This window comes from Copadichromis virginalis, linkage group LG15, assembly GCF_057382275.1.
Source record: "Copadichromis virginalis isolate Kocher_CV1m ecotype Utaka linkage group LG15, C_Virginalis_male_GT1.1, whole genome shotgun sequence".
Taxonomy (NCBI): domain Eukaryota; kingdom Metazoa; phylum Chordata; class Actinopteri; order Cichliformes; family Cichlidae; genus Copadichromis; species Copadichromis virginalis.
The window spans coordinates 7,782,251-7,805,040 of record NC_140632.1 but is presented as its reverse complement, the minus strand read 5'-3'; the positions used below and the strand labels follow the sequence as shown (position 1 = coordinate 7,805,040).

The 22,790-nt window shown below is 40.5% G+C and overlaps 1 protein-coding gene across 1 annotated transcript in view; it reads right to left on the bottom strand.

Moving 5' to 3' along the window:
* Positions 1–22,790, bottom strand: part of nbas (NBAS subunit of NRZ tethering complex) — a 179,903-nt gene that overhangs the window by 24,093 nt on the left and 133,020 nt on the right. Inside the window, exon 50 of the mRNA XM_085431641.1 lies at positions 3,923–4,062. Within this exon, the coding sequence (XP_085287767.1) occupies positions 3,923–4,062 (140 nt within the window). The remainder of the gene's footprint in view (positions 1–3,922; positions 4,063–22,790) is intronic.

Genomic DNA, 22,790 nt, shown 5'->3' with positions numbered 1-22,790 from the left:
AACCAGTTTGTCTCTGTGGTCCTCAGAGAACGGCTCACTTTTAATTGAGAACAATGGAGCAGGGGAAGAGCAATCACATCATTAGGGTTTATTGATAATATAGCCAACCCTTACTGTGGCTCATAAGACATCAGCTGGTGCAAGAAGGACAGAGCCCGAGGCTCTGTGATTTCCGAGTCTAAAAGTCTATGTACACAGCATCTAGGAGATAAAAGGCACCGCCAGCTCTTAGTAAAATGCAAAGGCAGTCCATAGAAGTTGCCCATTAAAATGTCCGTGTCCTCATGTGTTCCCATTTCCCAAAGCAACAAATCTAATAAAGAAACTACATTTTAAAAAGTGTCTATGAGTGTTTGTGAAGCAACAAAACACACAGAATCACTCACTTTAAGTGGCTGCTTTGACCCAAAGCAGAGAAACAGCACTTATATTTTTAACTTTAAATTCACTGAAGATGCTGAGAGGGCACCAGCAGAGAGAGGCGACAAAAATGAGAGAAAATTAATTGACACCATATGAGCCGCGACACTAATAGTATTCTCCACACAGTCAGCATCAATGGGATATTTTAATTACTACCTCCAAACCACAGACAATGAAATATTTACATGTTTGAGTTTAAATTCAGTACATATGAACGTGTGAATAATAAGGCTAACAACATGGCATTGTGAGAAATCCCATACCACGCATCATGTATGGAATATGAATACTATTGTCAACACATTATAACTCCACTAATTAGTCCATTCACGTGCCTTCCTAAGAGTCATATTGCCTTCTGGAGACATGTTACCATGGTAACTCAACCTTATTTAATATGTAGCAAGTAATGATGAACAAATTGAAAAGACGTATGTATTGCCATGAAGCACCATATATTTAAACACTTAAAAGGAAGAGTTACTCCACCCAGCACCATTATATGCTACACTAATACACTGCATTATTGGATATTTATGTTTTATATTTATAAAATATTTTCCTAGAAATTGCCTCTTTGGTATTTCTGGGCACATAGTGATATTTCAGATATAATTACAAACAGGGGGAAATAAACTTTCACACAGTACTGTGCAAAAGTCTCGACCCACTCACTTCTTGCTTCTTTATATTTTACTAGAAAATTGAGAATTAGGTGCAGTTATGTGCTCACACATAAAAGACAATTTCAGTTGATAATTTTGGATTGTCTGTTCATCCCTTGAATGATCAGCAGGTTAAATGGCTTAACTATATAAAAACACCCAGCACGCCCCTGCGGGCGGTTTATCCTTCAAGCTCGGGTCCTCTACCAGAGGCCTGGGAGCTTGAGGGTCCTGCGCAGTATCTTAGCTGTTCCCAGGACTGCGCTCTTCTGGACAGAGATCTCCGATGTTGTTCCCGGGATCTGCTGGAGCCACTCGCCTAGCTTGGGAGTCACCGCACCTAGTGCTCCGATTACCACGGGGACCACCGTTACCTTCACCCTCCACATCCTCTCGAGCTCTTCTCTGAGCCCTTGGTATTTCTCCAGCTTCTCGTGTTCCTTCTTCCTGATATTGCTGTCATTCGGAACCGCTATATCGATCACTACGGCCGTCTTCTTCTGTTTGTCTACCACCACTATGTCCGGTTGGTTAGCCACCACCATTTTGTCCGTCTGTATCTGGAAGTCCCACAGGATCTTAGCTCGGTCATTCTCCACCACCCTTGGGGGCATCTCCCATTTTGACCTCGGGACTTCCAAGTTATACTCGGCACAGATGTTCCTGTACACTATGCCGGCCACTTGGTTATGGCGTTCCATGTATGCCTTGCCTGCTAGCATCTTGCACCCTGCTGTTATGTGCTGGATTGTCTCTGGGGCATCTTTAAACAGCCTGCACCTGGGGTCTTGCCTGGTGTGATAGACCCCAGCCTCTATGGATCTTGTGCTCAGAGCTTGTTCTTGTGCTGCCATGATTAGTGCCTCTGTGCTGTCTTTCAGTCCAGCTTTGTCCAGCCACTGGTAGGATTTCTGGATATCAGCCACCTCCTCTATCTGCCGGTGGTACATACCGTGCAGGGGCCTGTCCTTCCATGATGGTTCCTCGTCTCCCTCCTCTTTCTTGGGTTTCTGCTGCCTGAGGTATTCACTGAGCACTCGGTCAGTTGGGGCCATCTTCCCAATGTATTCTTGGATGTTCGTTGTCTCATCCTGGACTGTGGTGCTGACACTCACCAGTCCCCGGCCCCCTTCCTTCCGCTTAGCGTACAGCCTCAGGGTGCTGGACTTGGGGTGAAACCCTCCATGCATTGTAAGGAGCTTTCTTGTCTTTATGTCAGTGGCTTCTATCTCCTCCTTTGGCCAGCCTATTACCCCAGCAGGGTACCTGATCACGGGCAGGGCGTAGGTGTTGATGGCCCGGATCTTGTTCTTACCATTCAGCTGACTCCTCAGGACTTGCCTGACCCTCTGCAGGTACTTGGTGGTTGCAGCTTTTCTAGCGGCCTCTTCATGGTTCCCATTTGCCTGCGGGATCCCCAAGTACTTGTAACTGTCCTCTATGTCTGCAATGTTGCCTTCTGGTAGTTCAATCCCCTCAGTTCTGACTACCTTCTGACTACCTTCCCTCTCTTTGTTACCATCCGGCTACACTTCTCCAGTCCGAACGACATTCCAATGTCATTGCTGTATAGCCTGGTAGTGTGGATCAGTGAATCGATGTCTCGTTCACTCTTGGCATACAGCTTGATGTCATCCATGTACAGGAGGTGGCTGACAACTGCTCCGTTCTGTAGTCGGTATCCGTAGCCAGTCTTGTTAATGATCTCACTGAGGGGGTTCAGGCCTATGCAGAACAGCAGTGGGGACAGAGCATCTCCTTGGTAGATCCCGCACCTGATGGTGACTTGTGCTATGGGCTTGGAGTTAGCCTCTAGTGTTGTACGCCACATCCCCATTGAGTTCCTGATGAAAGCTCTTAGGGTCCCATTGATCTTGTACAATTCTAGGCATTCCAGTATCCAGCTGTGGGGCATTGAGTCATAGGCCTTCTTGTAATCAATCCAGGCAGTGTACAGGTTGGTCAGTCTGGTCTTGCAGTCTCGGCTGATTGTTCTGTCTACCAGTAGCTGGTGTTTTGCGCCTCTGGTATTCTTGCCAATCCCTTTCTGTGTCCCGCTCATGTATTGACCCATGTGCCTGGGTATGTATGTATGTGTGTGTGTGTGTGTGTGTGTGTGTGTGTGTGTGTGTGTGTGTGTGTGTGTGTGTGTGTGTGTGTGTGTGTGTGTGTGTGTGTGTATATATATATATATATATATATATATATATATATATATTTAAAAAAATAAAAACATTCTTTTGAAAATTGTCAGGTGCATGGACTGGACTGAGAATGTGTGGATAAAGAGCCAACATCCAAAGAAAAGCTCCAAACTTTCTGAAGAACTTCAGAAAACCTAGAGAAATACTGCTCAGGACCACATTAAAATCATAAGAAAGTCTGGCAACTAGGAAGAAAAATATAAAGAAATTAGATACAAGATTTTTGCAAAACACGAATACAGCCTTAAAAACTATAAAAACGCTTAAAAAACATTTAAAAAGTATGTAACAACCACAATAGATGTGCTCAAAAAAATACTTTGAGGCTTTTTTCTTTTCTTGCTGACAGTTAATTCTGCTCTGTCTCATATTCAGTCCACTGAACTTTAGACAAGAGCCAACAGCAGAGCTCACATAGTTTACTGGAAGGATGCGCAGCTAGCCTGGCTCTGTCAAAGATAAGGTTCAGCATATAAGTCTTCACTACTCCACAGCTGTTTTTAAACACTTACAATACTTAACTTTTTTTTTAAACTGATAATCAGTCTTTATAGAAGCCATGACAGCACTGTCCTGTTAAATCATCACTGTTAAATCATTAACACGAAATAAGATGGACGTTTGTCTTACACTTCCTCTTTCATCATAGGTGGCCATGCTTGGAGGAGAAGAATGAGCAACTGAAAGTCTTCCCACTTCTGCGCCGCTTCCAACAGCTCCTGGAAAAGGCTGTATCGTTTTTCTTCATTCTCCACATCCTCTATCTGGATCTGAGAAAAAGGTAAAAAGAGAAACCGGGTTGTGAGGAAGGCAAATCAATTTGGAATGAAAACAAAATGGTAGCTACGAGAACATTGACTGCAAGCTTTACCCAGGACACTGAACATCGAGCATGCCTGTTTCTGTTAAAATTCTGCCTTATGTGTGTCGTTGATGATAAACATAACAGCGAATGCCAGCATCATCCACTGAGACGCTCATCTTAGTCATCGGGTACGCGGGCTATTTCCACTACACACCATACGCAAAAATGGATAGAGCCCATTTCATTGATTTCAAATTAAGAAAGCTCTCAACAAACTTGACAACATAATGATTTCACTAAAGATTGCGGGCACGATATTCCTGCCAAAGCAAGATGCGAATGAACTGCACAGTCACACGCAGTCAATCTAGAGCTCCATCAAAGCTACAAAGCCAGCAAATGGAAAGAATAAGGCTTTTAAGAGTAATGGCACATTTCATTGTTATTTTCCAAAAGAAAAAAAAAAAAAAAAAAAGTCACCTGTGGCCAACTTTATTTGAAAAAAGAAAAAACGACTGAGGGGAAAGAATGTGAGAAAAGAGAATGAAAAGGAATGAGGGAGGGATAATATGGAAGAAATGAGAGGAGGAGGAGAGGGAGGAGGAGGGGGAGAGGAGGGAAAGTAATTAATTTTCTTCTCAAAGGTTGGCTTCTAGTGTGATTTAACAGTTCAGAGAGCGGCTGATTTCTGAGGGGAAAACTATGACCTGCCAAAGCAAGGCTGCTGCAAGACAGGCTGTGTCACACACACAAACACATGTACGCACACACATGCATCACTAGCAGCCAGACTCGGGGAACGGTGTCAGCCTTGGTGGAGCGCTCACATTTATACGACTGGATTTGTATTCTATTCCTAGCGATACTTTACTTGTATAATGGTTTTAAATCCATGCACACGGCACAGATCCCACTCGTTTATTGGCTGACATCTAGCTCTAAAGCACTCATATACAGCCAAGGGGGGAAAAAAATGAACCCAGAATCATTCGAAAATATGTTTCAATGGAAAAATCAACCTCAAAAATATACAGAAACATATTTTTACTGCACAATGCTGTTATAAACAGCAAAAGTCGTGGCAATCGACTAAAGTTCTTCTGAGACATGTTATAAATGTCTAATCATGCACTAAACCACTGGCAGCATAACAGATACACGCCCAGTGTTGTAGTCAATTGCCTTGTGATGGAGGATGGAGCAATAAATGAGTAAAGCTTAAGCTCTGGACCTTCTGGAAATGGAGGTCACTTGGGAAACAGAAATGGAATCTTAACTACCTGTAAAAAGCTCTCACTGCAATCTAAAGCTCTCAAATCCATCCCTGAATGTAAACCGCAACCCAGAGCTTGTTCATCATTATTACTGCTTTAATGCATTATGAATACTGAACATTTTCTAACTATTGATGCCTTTTTAAAGTTTTATGGACACATTTATTCATTATCTATGTAAATTCAAGGGTATGTGAGACCTTGGGATTCCCCGATAATATTCTGATTATATGTTCCCCCTGGAATGGAAAAATGATAAACGGTGAGTGCACCCAGATGCATCCAAATAGAAACTCTTTCGCATACAAAAGGCTATCAGATTGCATCGTCTCACTTGCCCACTCACACACACGTCAAAACTCACCTACAGTTGTCCCCCAAATTAACTCTGTCAATTACTTTGTGGCTCTGAGGCTTTTATTTTCTTAACAAGGAAGGATGTCAATTAATTATGCCTAGTGATTGAAACCAACATTTCCTCTGTGGCGTTGTACAATGAACAGAGTGCAGGAGGGCAAACGGAAGAGGGAGGGGGGAGTGAAACTGTTAGCAGATGCCATGAAATATATTAGCGAGGGAAATAAACCAATGTAAATATGATGTACATCAAAATCTCTTTACTATTTAAAAACTGTTTAGCACTGTCAGATACTTTCAATCTGCGTTCCACGTCTTCCCACCCTTTGCCCATCCTAATATTGATGCTTTTAGACAGCAAGGCAACATAGCATGTGATAATTAAGACCCTACATGGAGCAAAGCAGCCGGAGCCCTATTGTGTTTGTTCTGATTATTCTTCCCCTTATTACCATGCAGCGAAGCCTCGAGGATCCTTGTCCTTGTTCCAAATTATATTTATTCTTCTTTGCCAAAGGTGTTGCACCAAAATACTGTAATGCCTGGAAACAGTAATTCATCAGGTGTGCTCAAAATAAAGCATTTTAATTACCCGCAGGTAGCTCTGTAATAATCAAGTTTATGTTTTTTGACACTTATTTAAAACCAGCTTGCCTGCAGTGAAAATTCTTTCGTCACTCTTTTCTTTTGCTTTCAAAATAGCACATTTTGCTAATTCCTCCCAGATTTTCTTCAGAATTAGTTTCCTAAATCTCTGTAGCCCCCGCGTTACTCACCCTAAATCTGACTCTGACTCATTTGCAGGCTTTTATGAGATGTGTACTACTAAGCAAGTTTTAAATAGCCAGACTTTCTTTGTGTTAGCTGGCCTGGCAAAACCTAAAATCTCAGTCAGAGATAAAACGAATCACGACACTGGTTATCAAGCTGTCTTTGTCAACCCAAGCTATCCGCTTCAGTTAAACGGGACATTTGACTTGTCAGCTCTATTTTTTGGCAAAAAACTGACCAATCAACTGCAACCTACTTTAGTCACTGTCATAAAAAAATTTAAAAGGTGAAGACATTGTAAAGTTTTGTAATCTCTGGTCTATTAGGTTTAATTTCATCTGTATAAAATAGATCTGATATATAGGATGAATATGAAAATATAATTTCTGGATCAAATAAACTTGAATTCTGCTGTGGACCAACTTTACAGTATGCCTCTTTAAGCTGCGGCTCACCATATTGCAAGAATAAAACATATTCTCTCAGTAGAGAATGAAAAATCAAAGTAGTCATTGAAATGTGTGTTTTTTTTAAAGATGTGATTTTAAACAGAAATTCTAAACATAACCTGCTTTAGACTAGGTTTACTCGTCATAAGTTAAAAAGGGTAAACTTCGTGATACTGTCTTTAACCTCAACATACTTGTTAATACAATAATCTTGCGTTGTTGTGCACCCCTCTCATCTTAAGTTGTTCAGAGAATATGTCGGACGTTTTCATATTTATAAGTCACGTATCAAATCACAGCCAAACTCAAACCGCAATTACAAATCAATGCTGAGATTTTTTTGTTTTATTTCATCAAAGATTTTGACCAAATTAGTTGCCATGTGAAACTAATAAACATATTGTGTTTTTTGCAGATGTGAGGTGGTGTGTGGATCTGTGTCATTCCCAGTGGTGGAGTTGTAAATCTCCTGTGTGCATACAAAGGCTGCAAATACCCACACACCACATTCCTACTATCTAAAAAGTCTTTTTTTTTTTTTATGTAAATTTTTTTTTTTTTTTTTTAAATCAAGCACTGATCTCCTGTATGGATAACAACATCTGTAAAGTAACTATTTTTTTTATTTTTTTCCCCCTCAAGACAGAACTAAGTACTGTGTATGTGGCTTTAGTAAGCGTGATAAAAGAAAAGCACGGGGAATGGCCTTAATGTTGTGTTTATCAGGTGTCACATAAGTGGGAATCATTACTATGTTCATAGAACTACCTCAGTGCTGCAGAAACAATGGTTTATTTTTAAAGCCAAGGAAAACATAAAGTGCTATAGGTTATCAGGAAAAAATACCATACCATATCCACTGTGCAATATTTCTCTATTGTGTGAAAATAAAACAAATCAACCGAAAACAGCAGCTTTAACCAGCAGTGCTTGAAAAAGCTTTAGTTGTTTAGCAATAAAGAAGAGGCAGCAAAAGACACTTTAGGCAGTAAAACGTATGTTAGAAATGGTATGGATTGCTCTTTTTTAATTTCTTTTAAATAATCACATGGAAATACTATATATTACAGATAAGGTGTAGAAAAAATTTCTACCACACATTTCCCTTAAAACCAAATTGAGTAAGTGTGGAAAAAAACAGAAATTAAGACTTCAGTTCTTGTAAACCACTTGCAGCCGCTCCCACTGAGAGATCAGCAAACAATATGATATGCCATAATACCGACAGAGAGAAATGGTTGCACAGGGTGAAAGTACAAACTGCGTGTAATTTTAAGTATAAAAAACCAATTCTTTTCTGCTGGCACAGCCAACGCTGCTGTTAAATTATGACAACAGCATGCTAAACTGCTCGCCCACTGTGCCTGGAGGTAGCCACGGTGCTAACAAAAAGATATACATGAACATAGAGAACAAGAAGAAAGCATGGAAATGAAGAAAGCAGACAGGGGGAGGTGGAAGTAAATGAAACATGACAATGAGCAGTTACCAGTAGCTGGTTTATTACCCTCTGTCAGCCTTTTCAGCAGGATGAAGAACTGAAACTGCTTGTGTGTGTCTTGATATGCAATTGCAATGGGACACTGCAAAATGCCCATCTCCATCTACTAATGTTTGCTATGAAGTTTCAAGACAAATCATTGATTTAGAAACACTTTGTACAAAACGCTAAAAACTGAAACAGAAACAATGAGGCTCTTTTTTAAAATGATTATGATTTTGAAGCCAGCATGTTTAAAAAAAGTAGGGACAGGGAGATAGAAATGAGGCGTTCACCAACATCTGAAAAACTGCGGGAATGGCAGTAATATTCAGGTCCCCAGGATAACACAGTCTCTATTAATAACACACACTATCTGTATTGGAAATCGTGACTTGGCTCTGGAAACCCAGACAGAAACACTGTAAGCGAAAATACAAATATGCTAAATCACTAACATGCAAAGGGAAAAACCTATATAAAATATAGCCACAAATTCTGCTGCCTTCTGACCTTCTGCCTGAGTGTATTTAACGTTGCATAACAGTAAACAATGATGGATAAATCAAAAATCTGGAATTCTTTTTGCAAATCTTCAAATTGTGTCTTGTAGAACCACCCTATGATCAAGTAGCTCGTAGAACCACCTTTAGCAGCAATAACGAAGTGATCATCTTCTGTATGACTTCTTCAGTCTGTCACATCATTGTGGAGGATATTAGGCCCACACATTTTTTTTCTTTTTCAGCTCAGCCATTCGATTTTAGATTTACTGCTCTGCTTGGGATCATTATCCTGTTGCATGACCCAGTTTGGGCCAATCTTTAACTGTGGGACAGAAAACCTCAAACTTTACTCTAGAATACTCTGGCACAGGCAAGTCAGTGACTGCAAGGTCCTCACGTGCAGCTGCTGAAAAAACAAAAAACCCCAAACAAATCATGAGCCTGCACCTCCGAGCTCAGCAGTTGGTATGAGGCGTTTGTGCTGTGCTTGGTTTGACATTTCTTCTCATCTGTCCAAAGGACATTTTTAACATTTTTTCTAATTGTATTGTCATAAACTTTAAACTTTAAAATGATAAGTAAGGGCTGTATAATATGAGACGTTCCTTTTTTGGAAGCAGTTAGGGTTTATTTAGTTGTTCACATGACTTATCAGTATAACTGAAAGTTTAAAAGTCTGCATTGTTTTACAAGAAGAATATCTGACACATTATGAAATGAAGACAAAACAGCCAAGGAGAGCCTTACATATCAACATGCTGCACTGCTGAGTGGTAAAATTCCTGCTTTAAGGGAGATGGGAAAAACATTTTCCTTTCAAATCTACAGCAGTCTCCTCTTGGTCTCGTCTAAAAGCTTACACAGCATTACATGAGTTAGAAAGATTGACTGAAATGTCATACCTTGTAAATCTTCCTAAAGCTGAAAAAAAAACTGCTTTCACCTTTTTGAAAAAGACTAACAGTAATCAGAGTTGGTTGTAGTTTGCCAAAAACAGTGTTGTGTAGTCCAAAAGGTTCTCGCTTTGCAAATTGAAAAATTGCAATGCATTCTAACTCTGCTATCAGCATATGATAATAAAATAGGAGGGGAAAAAAGACAGGAAGAGTGCCAGTGTGTGAGAAAGAGATAGGACCACATCAATAGCAAAGCAAAAAAAAGATTGTCAGAAACCTCATGGGCAAAAACACATACAGTTCTCAGAGGATAGAAATGGAGATGAAGTATAAAATACCGCAGCAGACGAGTCCAGTTGACGTTTACTGCTTTAGAAAGAGAAACTATATATGTATGCGAGTGTGTTTGAGGGGGTAGACAGATGAAAGAGTCACTTGCATGAGACTGCTTTCACTCCATTAATGGGGAGACACACACAAAACACAATGAGGACCATGCAAACATGCACGCAGAGAAGAAGCAAAGAAACAAAGCTCCATAAACGCCTGTGAAACTGTTTTCACCATATGTCACAGTCTTTCCTTAAGCTATAAGATCCCACTAAATAAATATTCCAGCATCAAAGTGTTCAGCTGTGGTCTGTTAAATATGCACGGCTTTCATCACACTTGAAGGTAATACTGTAGATAATTTTAGAACGAATACCCTAAATGCTGAACAATAATTCTTCAGGGGTAAACATAATATTCCAATGAAATGAGCCCCATATGCCGTCTTCAGTACATTTTATCATTTTACAATTTATGGCATCCTTTTAAATGAACTGAACAAATCTATAATAGCTTGTTGTTGGTTAAGTGACTAAGAGGACTTAGTTCAGTACACATAAAATTAAAGAAATATTCCTTTATTAAAAGGCTTATATTTAAATCAACTTGAACAAATTGTAAAAAACTTTCATTTTTCAAGCATGAAAATACACAAGCAAAAATACCATTATTAACACTATTATTGCAGGTCACAGCACCAACCTGAGCAGGGTTTTATGGGTTAAAGTTTTTGTCTTATATACTGTTAAAGTAAATTTTTATGCTTTGACATGTTAGCTAATGTATTTCATATGTCAGCATACAAAACAACACTAAAAGAAATGGTCTATAGGTACTCAAAGCATAAAAGTTAAGCAAAGGACTGCCTTTCCTTGAAAAACCTGCCTTCTACCCATTTTATTGAGGACTGTCAACATCCACCCTAAAAGCAGTGTACAGTGCAACATAGATGTTTAAGGGCACGACAAGGTTTGAGGTAATTACTAAGTGCCTGACAGGTACGGCATAACATTTATTACAGTTTGCAAACATACCGCTGTTGCTTGAGCATGAAGCTATGTTAGAGTATAGTGGGTGCCAAGGCTTGAAGAACTGCCTCTCCTCTTGTTACGACCCAGAGACATAATTGGCAATGCATTATTTGCACCTGAGGTTGACAGTATGTTTTCTCCCTCCCTCCCTGCCTACATGTTCTAATGCGAGTGACTAGACTAGAGACTGATGGTCCATACATTAAATTGACCACCTGGCTATGCCAGCTTAGGGCCTATGCCACTCACTTATGTTTCTGACGCCCAACCAGGCCATGCTATGCCATACCAAGCTTAGTGTTAATGTTTGTGCTTTCAGGTGAGCTGGTTAAGAGTTACTAGACTCTTTTTTTTTTTAGTGCATAATCTAAATATCTTCAAAAAGTTGCACAAGCTACAGAGCAGAGGAACCTTCTTTTTTGGTATTCCTTTGTTGGTTTATGTTAAGAAGACAGAAAAGTACTCATTTTTGCACTAGTTTGTAAATTGTTGATATTTTATATTATTGTTATAGTAAAAATATAAAGTGTTATAAATAGAACTCCATAAAGCCCATAATCACAGTTCTTCAACCTACAAAGTCAGTATTCAATAATAACATCATTATACTGTTCATAGATTTAACCCCATTAATTTTTTTGGTAGTTGCTCAATTTCTGACAGCATTCTGATGGAATTTTTAAATTTAAAACCGGGAACTGACATAAAGCAAGATTTTAAGGGAAAAAAAAAAAGAAAGAAGCCAAATCAGGCTTTATTTGACTTGAGCATATGTGTATGAGCACGTGTGTATGTTTGGGGTGATTATGTTGGTGGAAAGTCCACTGACTGCCAAGCTTCAATTAATGCTAAAAATCTATTTAGGGACAACAGTAGTTGTAGAGTGCCAGATAAATAGAATTACTGCAACTGTGTGAAATGAGCATTTGATCTTGCAGCCTTTGAAATGGTTTCTTCAAAGATGGGGAAGCAGGTCTGCAACCATTCGCAGTCAGATCCCATCTTCACAGCAGCACTTGGTGAACCAAGATGGCAATAAGGTGACAATAAAATGGCAATACGCTGCTGTTAGTCTGCTATAAGTTTGCAATTGAATGGGGTCAAGTTGGCCATTACATACAGTCTTGTTTGTGATAATTATCTGTCATAAAAGATAAATCGGCAAGCCCAGCAAGAGTTCACCCAGAACCTCACAGAAATTGAGGAATTCCTCCACAAGCAGTGACGCAGCTGCTGTAAGACAGCTTATCTGCAAAAAGATCTTGCTTTTATAGCCAGAAGCATGGCAGATTAGTTGTGCTCATCAATCCAGAGTGACTCAGACTGATTGCAACAGGTTGGGAATCTGCCTTCTTATAAATTAGGCAGGAATTATTTGCAGACTGTCTGGGAGCGGTTGCAGTCAGTCCAAGTTGGACAACGATTGCTCCTAGACAAGTTGCCTCCCATCAAATTACTCATTACTCCATTAAAACAAATTCCCAGGACCCTACAAACTTATTTATGACCCTACGTTTTCTTCTTTTAGTTCAAAACTGATTGTGGGCATAACGATGTTGCAGTCTGTAGATACCTTTTGTAGCTTCACATAAAAGAAAGAAAGGTATGATCACATGGTCAGTAAACATAGGGAAATAAGGGGCCTGCTTAACATTTGACAAAAATCTACTGCACATGGTTTTTTTTAACCAAAGTGTTCATAGGCTGAGGTTTAATTATGGTAAATGGTAAATGGCCTGTATTTATATAGCGCTTTACTAGTCCCTAAGGACCCCAAAGCGCTTTACATATCCAGTCATCCACCCATTCACACACACATTCACACACTGGTGATGGCAAGCTACATTGTAGCCACAGCCACCCTGGGGCGCACTGACAGAGGCGAGGCTGCCGGACACTGGCGCCACCGGGCCCTCTGACCACCACCAGTAGGCAACGGGTGAAGTGTCTTGCCCAAGGACACAACGACCGAGACTGTCCAAGCGGGGGCTCGAACCGGCAACCTTCCAATTACAAGGCGAACGCCCAACTCTTGAGCCACGATCGCCCCCTAAATTATTGATTTAACAGAGCAACCCTTGGAGTAATTGCTTACTTGCTGGAGGTTTGAGGGGACAACCAGAGTTCTGAAAACAGTCTTCATATCTACATTTCCTTTTGACAGCTCTCCGAAAATGAAAAGGCTGCAATATTCAACAGCTGTTGACCACCTCCACTAAATTATCGTCTACTTCTGCAGTCATTCCTTTTCACATTCGGTGAAACAGAGCGACTACTTAATGCAGTAAAAGGCTTTTATATATATTACCTGCAGACTAAACGGATTACAGTCAAGACAGGAACCTACTGCAGTCGTATCAGATACAGCTCTGATGACAGTGATTGATGATTAATGCTTACATTTTCAACATGCACTAGTTTTTTTTATTTTTATTAATTAATCAAATCATGGCTTCAAAAAAAATAAAATCTCAGTTGTCCGTAAATGTAGAAGACAAACAGCTCAATCACTCACAATCAGCAAGGGGGAAGTCTGACAAATAACTCCTAGACTCAACAATCAGTGCTGCTGGTCAAGCTCTGAGTGGTTTTTTAAAGTTTCTTTAAAGTTTAATAATTACCATTTAAACTCTCAACATCAATAACTTTCATCAGAGGTTCATTTTAGAAAAACAGCACAGAGTCACAGCTCTGCCTCTGTCTGCCTTAACAAAACACCCTATGGCTAGAATCTATAATGAACAACACTGACTACAGTGTAAACAATTGTGGATAATATGTGCTATATAACACAATCATGCACAGCCCATATATAAATTTAAGTTAGTGCTGTCAGCGTTAATCTTCTTAAAATGACATTAATGCAGTAACTGCATTAAATCTCGGTTAGCGAGTTACTGCGGATCGCCACGTGGGTGGGGCTGGACGACGCTAACACGTTAAGAGCTAACTGCACTAATGCGTTGACGCCGTGCAGCCGCACGCACGCTGACAGCACTAACTTAAATATAATGTTACATCACTAAATATAAAAAAATAATATATAGAGTATTTAGATAGGCATATATAATAGAAACTTCAAATTCACTGTTAACTGGTAAATAACTAATGCCACAAATACTTGAAAACTGAGGCACAGCATTGCTTGAGCTAAACGACCCAAGGATATCAGGTAAAATGTGAATCTCTGTATGCCTTCAGTCTGTTTTTCCCCATTGTTCATACTGCACAATCAAAGCAAAACGGTTGGCTAACTGGATGATGACTTACTGCCTACATTAAGTTGAACTATGAATGAATCAAAACACAATAATCATCGATAACTTTATCATAATTAAGAAAACTAAAATCCATTTTTGCTAATAGATAACACAAAACCCTACACACTATACAAACTGTCATGCCAGTCATGGTAACTGAGAGGAGCCCTGTGACGGTCATTGTTGGTAGCATTGAAGATAAAAACTGTTTGGTAGTCCTCCCTCCAGTTGTAAAAACAAACACCAAAATATAGGGATGTGGCACCGGTTCTGACATAAACGGTAGTAACCAGACCGAAAAGCAGCGCACATTTCGGTGCTTTATTTCGGTGCTTTTTTTTCCTGAGCTGTGATACACTTCTAGCCAATCATTTTACGTTTCCGAGGATAGTAGGCGGGTCCAGGTACGTACGTTTTTTTAGAGCAGAGCTACAGATTAAAAATGCCCAAGGCGAAGCGGTCAAAAGCCTGGCTGTACTTCACAGCAAAATATGCAAACTCAGCAGCCTGCAACAAGTGCTTTAAGCTGATACTGTGATACTGTCAAAGGAGGTAACACCTCGAATCCGATGAAACACCTGGCGACGCATAGCGGGTTTTTTTAAAAGCCCAGAAACGCGCTGTATTTGATAGCTTGCTGCGAGACCTCACACCGAGCGCATCTACTGCGGGTGGGTTGCCTGTTATCGGACCCGGAGTTAGCAACATCCCCCAAAAACACGAAGAGGAGAGTCCTGGCCCCTAGCCCTGCCAGTGTAGCAGAAATGATGAGGATGATGATGCAGCAGCAGCCGTTCTTTTCTGCGTGAGTAGCTTAATGTTGTTCGTGTGTAATTTACGTTGAGTAGGCTAACCACGTTATTACATTAATGCATGTAAGGTGAACTAGCAAACATCATCATAGCTACATGCGGCTGTCTTCTTGTTTGATGGCAGATACTCCCTTCACCCTGGCCAAAAAGGCTAAAATGACCAAAGAAAAAGTGGGAAACAGTTAAACATGAGAGGTTTTGGACAAAGTTTGTGTTTTTTCCATTGTTTAAGCACTGCTTCCAGCCAAGAGTGATACCATATATGCCCCATAGCTGCAGAAAAGGCTAACATTGTTATCTTTTTACAAAAAACCAGCTGATCATGAGAGGTTTTTGGACCAATTTTGTGTTCTCCATTCTTTAAGCACCGGTTTGAGCACCGTTTGAGCACCGGCACTGTTTCAAAAGTACCGGTTTGGCACCGGTATCGGATAAAACCTAAACGATACCCATCCCTACCAAAATATCATCCTCATGGTGGAAAGATGTAAGTAATAAGGACACTGATATTTCAAGACAGCGCTCATTCATACCGTCAGTGCAACTTTAAATAAAAACTCCATTTATGCTGCAGTTATTAGATCACACCACACGCATGCAGACCAGCACCACATGACACCATCCCTTCATTCCTCACAAGTTCCCTCCTTGCAACTGAGTGACTGGTGGAAGTATATAGTTAACAAATCATCACCTGCCGGTGTGACACTGTGGTCGACGGGTTAATGATGAGTGCTGTCCATCACTGTCCGTCTTGGCAGCTCTCTCCCACACTCATCACATCTTACTTCAATCACGACGACGAGCACTCTCAATTCCCCCTTTCTATCAAACGAGCAGCATGAAGGGGGATAGCATTTTTTTTATAAATACCTGGGCATCTAATTGCGTCAATATGTAATATGTTGGGTGGTTGTCTATGTAAAGTAAATGACAACCACCCAAACCAATTTCTGGTCCAGGAAACTGTTTTGCGGAAGTTTTGCGGTAAGGACTGTCATGACCAGTTGCTCCAAATTAAGTGAGCAACCAACTTTATTCATAAAGCACTTTAAAAGCAGCAACCACTGACCAAAGTGCTGAACATAGGAATAAAAATAATACAATTACAACAAAAAATAAAAGCATCAATAAATTACAAGACACAATTTGTCTTTCCACTAGCCCTCCAGTTTTGTTCACCTCCTTACTTTAGTGTTCCTGCTCAAAATTGACCGGTCTGTTTTAACAGCTCTTAAATTAGCATAACAAACATTTTTCACCACCAAATTCAGTTCAGTGGGTCATTTGCGTGGGTTGTTGACTGAACGACCCCACAGGGGCGCACCACAGATGTAACAAGGTTGATTAAAACACTCAAAAGTCAATGAAAGACGTGATCATCGCTTTTATATGTTCATGTGCATAGTGTGGAGGATATTATAAGGCCTTGAGGCAATCAGATGTAAAACACGGTATTTATGAGTGTTTTAAGTTGTAAATTGGTCAGATTAAACACGAACATGACAGGAAGGCTAGTTAATCTCAAAAGCTATACATATACACATTTCTGAACCAGATTTTATTGTTTCTTAAAAAAAAAACAAAAAAAACCCCCACAAAAAACCCCATACTTTGCCTCCTCTTCCTTACTTCCGCTGATAAAGTAACAAGTTTTTGTGACTATTAAATTAAAGTTCCATTATTTACAATATCCCCATAGGTTAGACTGCACTAATTTGTTCAAGTTCATCTCCACCCTTAAGTGTGCAGTTAATGTACTTTGCTGTTGGGTAATACTTGAGAATGTTGCTTTTTGACCTTTGTTTCAAAAAAATTAACCTTTTTCATATTTCTAGACTTAATTTCAAATTGTAATTCATGATGACATTTTAAAATTTAAAACGATATGATAAGGTCATGCATATGATTGCAATTGCCATGCACCGATTAATCAAAAATGGTTACTAACAAAAATGTGCATGGTAAACTCTTTTTTTGAAATACTCTGCATCACAAGCAACACTACACCTGACAGCCTCGTTCAGCTAATGTGACCCATGAGTCTGCTTCTCTTCAAAATCAAATTCAAGTCACAGATGCTCCGTTTCTTCCTAAATTTACATGGGCTATTAGTGAAACACTGTGTGAACCTTTGCCCCCATCAACAAAGCTACCTGATAATCTTCTCTATGACTTGGCAATTATCTCAGTCCTTGACCTGAGAGGCAAGAAGAAGAAAAAAAAGTGAAGGGAGAGAACACGGGATGTGGGCATGTCAGTGTATCGGACTGGGAGTGCCAGCGGAGCCATGGGATGCAGAGATCTCGTTGTCTGGCCTTTACTGAGAGCGCTCTGAATGAGCTCATCAATATTCATTGACCTGCTCTGGCTAATGTCCCCAGCGACGAGCAAAATAAAGTTACAGAGGGCGCACACTTCACAAGAGGGGAGAAAGCGGGCTGGGAAGAGTGAGGCAGAAAATGAGCGATGCAGAGGAAGTGAGCGGAGTTGATAAGAGGGGGCAGGTTTAGGGGGAGAAAAAAAAAAAGAGGGAGAGAGAGCGCAAAGAGAAGCAAACACCAAAAGGGCAAAGCCTCGAGGCCTGTAGGGGTTTCAGGAGTTTATTACGAGTTGAAAGTGAGACGCATAAAACATGCAGGGGAAACATAAGTGCAGAGATAAAGACACACAGGCCTGTGGAGAAAAAACAAAAACCCACACAAATACCCTTGTGTATGCATGACATGACAAGTTGAGTGCAATGACAAACAAATACAGCTTTTCTAACCTCTCCCTCTATTCGTTTTGCATTTTCTGTGCACTAACTTAGTAGACCCACGTTGCATAACATGACACCTGGGTGTACATAATGGCGCACGCCTCAAGAGAGGAAGAAGAGTAAGATAAGAGACCGGAGGGGGGAGAGCTCAGAAGACAAAACACAGAAGAGGAGTGGCTAGAAAGCAAGAGTAGATCGGTGTTAGAAGGAGAGAACAAGCTTGTCGCTTAAAACCATCTCGACACACAGCGGCGCACGGTAACATATTAAAACCAGTGTTACAACTGCTCATTCTCCTTAACCATGCATGCGCACATAGCTCGATGAATATTCGAGGTGTGAGGAAGATAGCGTAACTTAAGATGGGAATTTGCTTAAATTATTTATGTGTAAAATTTCGTTTAAACAAAAATTCAAAGGTAGATGTGAGCTGAAGACTGCGTTTACCTGGCGCTACGAAGCAGCAAAGAACATGCCAAAAAAGATAACATCGCAAGAGTCCCTTCCCCTTCATCTCAGTTTTCACCGTCTCTCTCCCTCTTTCTCATCTGGCACCGCGCTGCCCACTCCTATAACTTCAGCTGTCCTCGGGCTCTTTTCTTCTTATTTTTCCTCCTGTCTGTCTCCCTCTGCACATCCCTTCTTTTCTTGTTTATTTTATTGCTCTGCCTCCTCTCTGGTGTTTAGGGTCTTTTTTTTTTCTTCTTTCCAAGTCATCAGTGATCCCACCAAGATGACAAAGCACTGTGCTCATCTCTCCTTGCTCCAAGTTAAAAACAGAGCATAAATAAAGTTTTCAAAAAAAGAGAGAGAGCCCAAGGGGGATAGATAAAAGCTGCCAAAACAAGTGGAATTATAGCTGGGGCTTTGCCATCACGACAATGACCCCTGATCTGTTGCATTAGGCTGTGGCCATAAGATAGCTTTCTCAACCCCATCACATTTATTATTTATCTACTTGGAAAGAGACTCTGCTCGCTCTTTGTTCTTGTAAAACCCTCTTCCCACAGTACAGGCTCATTCGCTTTCATCAGACAAATCTTTCCCAGCTTCCCTGTCCGGCTTCTCCTCTTCACATGTTCCCCACCGCGGCAACACGCTGTCATTTTTATAAAATTATTTTTTTATTTATTATTTTTTGCACACAATTCCTTGTTGTGCCTGTTAATAATCAACAACACCATTGTTCTGTCAACCAGAAACAATCCCACTTGTGTTCCTGTTTGTATTCCTGTCATATCAAACAAAGACTGTAGTTCCAACAAAATAGTATGCCATCCTTCAACGTCTTTCATGTCAAGCAAAGGCTTATCTTAGCACTCGGGTGTTGCATACTTCAAACGGTTGCCTTAATATTTAAATATACAGCAGCTGTGATGGGGGTGTTTTATGATATGGCGGGAGGGCAGATGCACTTAGGTGTGAGCAAACATATATGTTTGTCCATGTGTTGGCAAACCCATATGCACTTGTAACAACACTTAAAACACACTGAGGTCTTAAGCCCTTTTCAAATATTGTGCCTGTCATGTTTACATATGCATGAAAGCCCACAAACAGATGTATTCTATAATTTTCTGCTTAATTGGTGCATAAAAATGGAAATTCTATCAACGAAACAAAAGCAAAGACTGATAAAGAGACTGCGGGAAACAAGAATCAGGAGTGTGTTTAGATATAACTTTCTGCTATCAAGACAGGCCATGAAAAAGAACGGACAAAGAGGAAATAATTGGATACTGCAGAAAGTGAATATAAAGAATAAAATGTGTTTTTATGATTGACCTGAATAATTATATACTTTGGGAATATGTTTGGCTGACTAACCCATAATTTCAACCTTATCAAATATGAATAAAAAATAATCAATGAATTGCAAGTGGGGAAAAGGACATGACATTTTGAAATGTGAAATGGGGAAAAAAAAAAAAAGGAGAAGAAGACCCGCCTTCGGGAAAAGTCAGACAGGCTAGGTTGGATTTAATGTGTGAGGTCGGGAGGGGGTGTAGCTACAGAGAAGCTTATGGAGGGAATGGCAGAGCACATTCTGCTCACCTCACTTCATCCATATTATTATATAGATGACACACTGCTTGGTCCAAACAGCATCAAAGCAGTGTTTCACGGCAAATGATCCATGACATTGACGGAGACACGTCGCATCAATCTGTGATCACTGCTTATTCACCCACACAGACATGCATGTGATTTTCCTTCACATTTACAGTGAAAAGCTATATGAAGGCTTTAATGCAGAGAGCCACCTTCTTTCACTGCACTTGAGTGTGTGTAGGTGTGTGTGTGGCCATTATTGCTAGCACTGCCATGGGATTTGGAATACTAATTAACATCGCCACAATACGAAATCAAGGCAGTAGCAGAGATGGCAGCTACGTCAACAAGCACAGTGTACACAAAGTACAGTGTGCACCTACGCAGAATAAGCGCACACACCTACACTTACACGCATATTTGCTTTCCGACGTTTCCTGATTGTCTTTGAAATGTCATAAAGAAATAACCTTAAGTACACGGCTGTTAGTGACAAAAAGGCCAAATGGACAATATACACAAAGGCCCATCAAAGAGGCAAAACAGACCCTCACATCTTGACAGTGTTGACATTTGAATGCCCTGCTCTTATGACTAATCATTCGAAATTAAGTCACAAAATCTATGCCTGACTTCACCTCTTACAGTCTCTATGCCTCTTCTCCTGTATCAACCCCCTCCCATTTCACCCCCACCCTGCACTGCCTAAATGTCAGCATTACAATTGGGCACATTAATATCTTCCTTTTTAGACGTCTTCTGGCTACATAGTATGTTGGAATGCTAAGGAGGATGTGTCGGGAAGCTAAGCGAAACGCTGTTGCCTTTTTCTCATTCAACATGATCTGAAACTTTCACTCCTTTCTCTTTTCATATCTTTTATCCATCATTATCCCTCTCTCCTTTCTCTCCCCTCTTTCTGATGTATCATCTCTGGGTCTTTATGAAGCAGCGGCTGTGAATCATGCACTGGCCTTTCCACTGACACAGCCCAACTTGACCCAGTCTGGTCACCACCGAACAAAACAGCATCCATCATAATAGCACACGTCTGCCTCTATCATGAGTTGGCACACCGGAATGCATGGGCGCCTGTGTGGCTGTGTGACATAAAAATGACAACGTAACCAGCTGAAGACAAAAATATTACAGGCACTGTACTCAGTAAATCAAGTTAGGATATGTGAGGAAAGTAAGATGTCTACTGTTCACTGACGCCTCATCAGAAATGGACTCAGTGGAAGGGTGGCTGTCAAGAAGCTATTCTTGGGGAATAGTGGCAATATTACATATAGATTACATATACATATATATACACATATATACACACACACACACACACACACACACACACACACACACACGGGCAAAAAAGTATTTAGTCAGCCACCGATTGTGCAAGTTCCCCCACTTAAAATGATGACAGAGGTCAGTAATTTGCACCAGAGGTACACTTCAACTGTGAGAGACAGAATGTGAAAAAAAAAAATCCATGAATTCACATGGTAGGATTTGTAAAGAATTTATTCGTAAATTAGGGTGGAAAATAAGTATTTGGTCACCTCAAACAAGGAAAATCTCTGGCTCTCACAGACCTGTAACGTCTTCTGTAAGAAGCTTTTCTGTCCCCCACTCGTTACCTGTATGAATGGCACCTGTTTGAACTCATCATCTGTATAAAAGACACCTGTCCACAGCCTCAAACAGTCAGACTCCAAACTCCGCCATGGCCAAGACCAAAGAGCTTTCGAAGGACACCAGGAAAAGTATTGTAGACCTGCACCAGACTGGGAAGAGTGAATCTACAATAGGCAAGAAGCTTGGTGTGAAAAAATCAACTGTGGGAGCAATCATCAGAAAATGGAAGACATACAAGACCACTGATAATCTCCCTCGATCTGGGGCTCCACGCAAGATCTCATCCCGTGGGGTCAAAATGATCATGAGAACGGTGAGCAAAGATCCCAGAACCACACGGGGGGACCTGGTGAATGACCTGCAGAGAGCTGGGACCAAAGTAACAAAGGTCACCATCAGTAACACACTACAACGGCAGGGAATCAAATCCCGCAGTGCCAGACGTGTTCCGCTGCTGAAGCCAGTGCATGTCCAGGCCCGTCTGAAGTTTGCCAGAGAGCACATGGATGATACAGCAGAGGATTGGGAGAATGTCATGTGGTCAGATGAAACCAAAGTAGAACTTTTTGGTATAAACTCAACTCGTCGTGTTTGGAGGAAGAAGAATACTGAGTTGCATCCCAAGAACACCATACCTACTGTGAAGCATGGGGGTGGAAACATCATGCTTTAACATTACAGAAAATGTTAAAGTCCTAACATTAGCTGAACTCAACTAAAAACAGAGAAACAGTGAAAGCTTTTGCTACTAACTCATTAAGCCTAACGAAAAGAAAAATAAACCTACAACAAAGTGGCATCTGAATTGGCATGTGCTTGTAATGCAAGTACAAAATCCACAATTTTGTTGTACATGTATAATGATAATAAAGAGCTATTATATTCTATCCTATTCCAAAGTTTTAGATGCATCAGCTGATTCAGGAGCAGCTTGCCAGAGAAAGCCTCTGTCTAAGGTTAATGGCACCTTGCACTCTTAAAACGTATATCAGGAAACTAGATACTTGCAATGTTAATTACTATACTTTAAAAGATCAAAAAACATGTACTTTCAACCACACATCGCCCCTGCAATT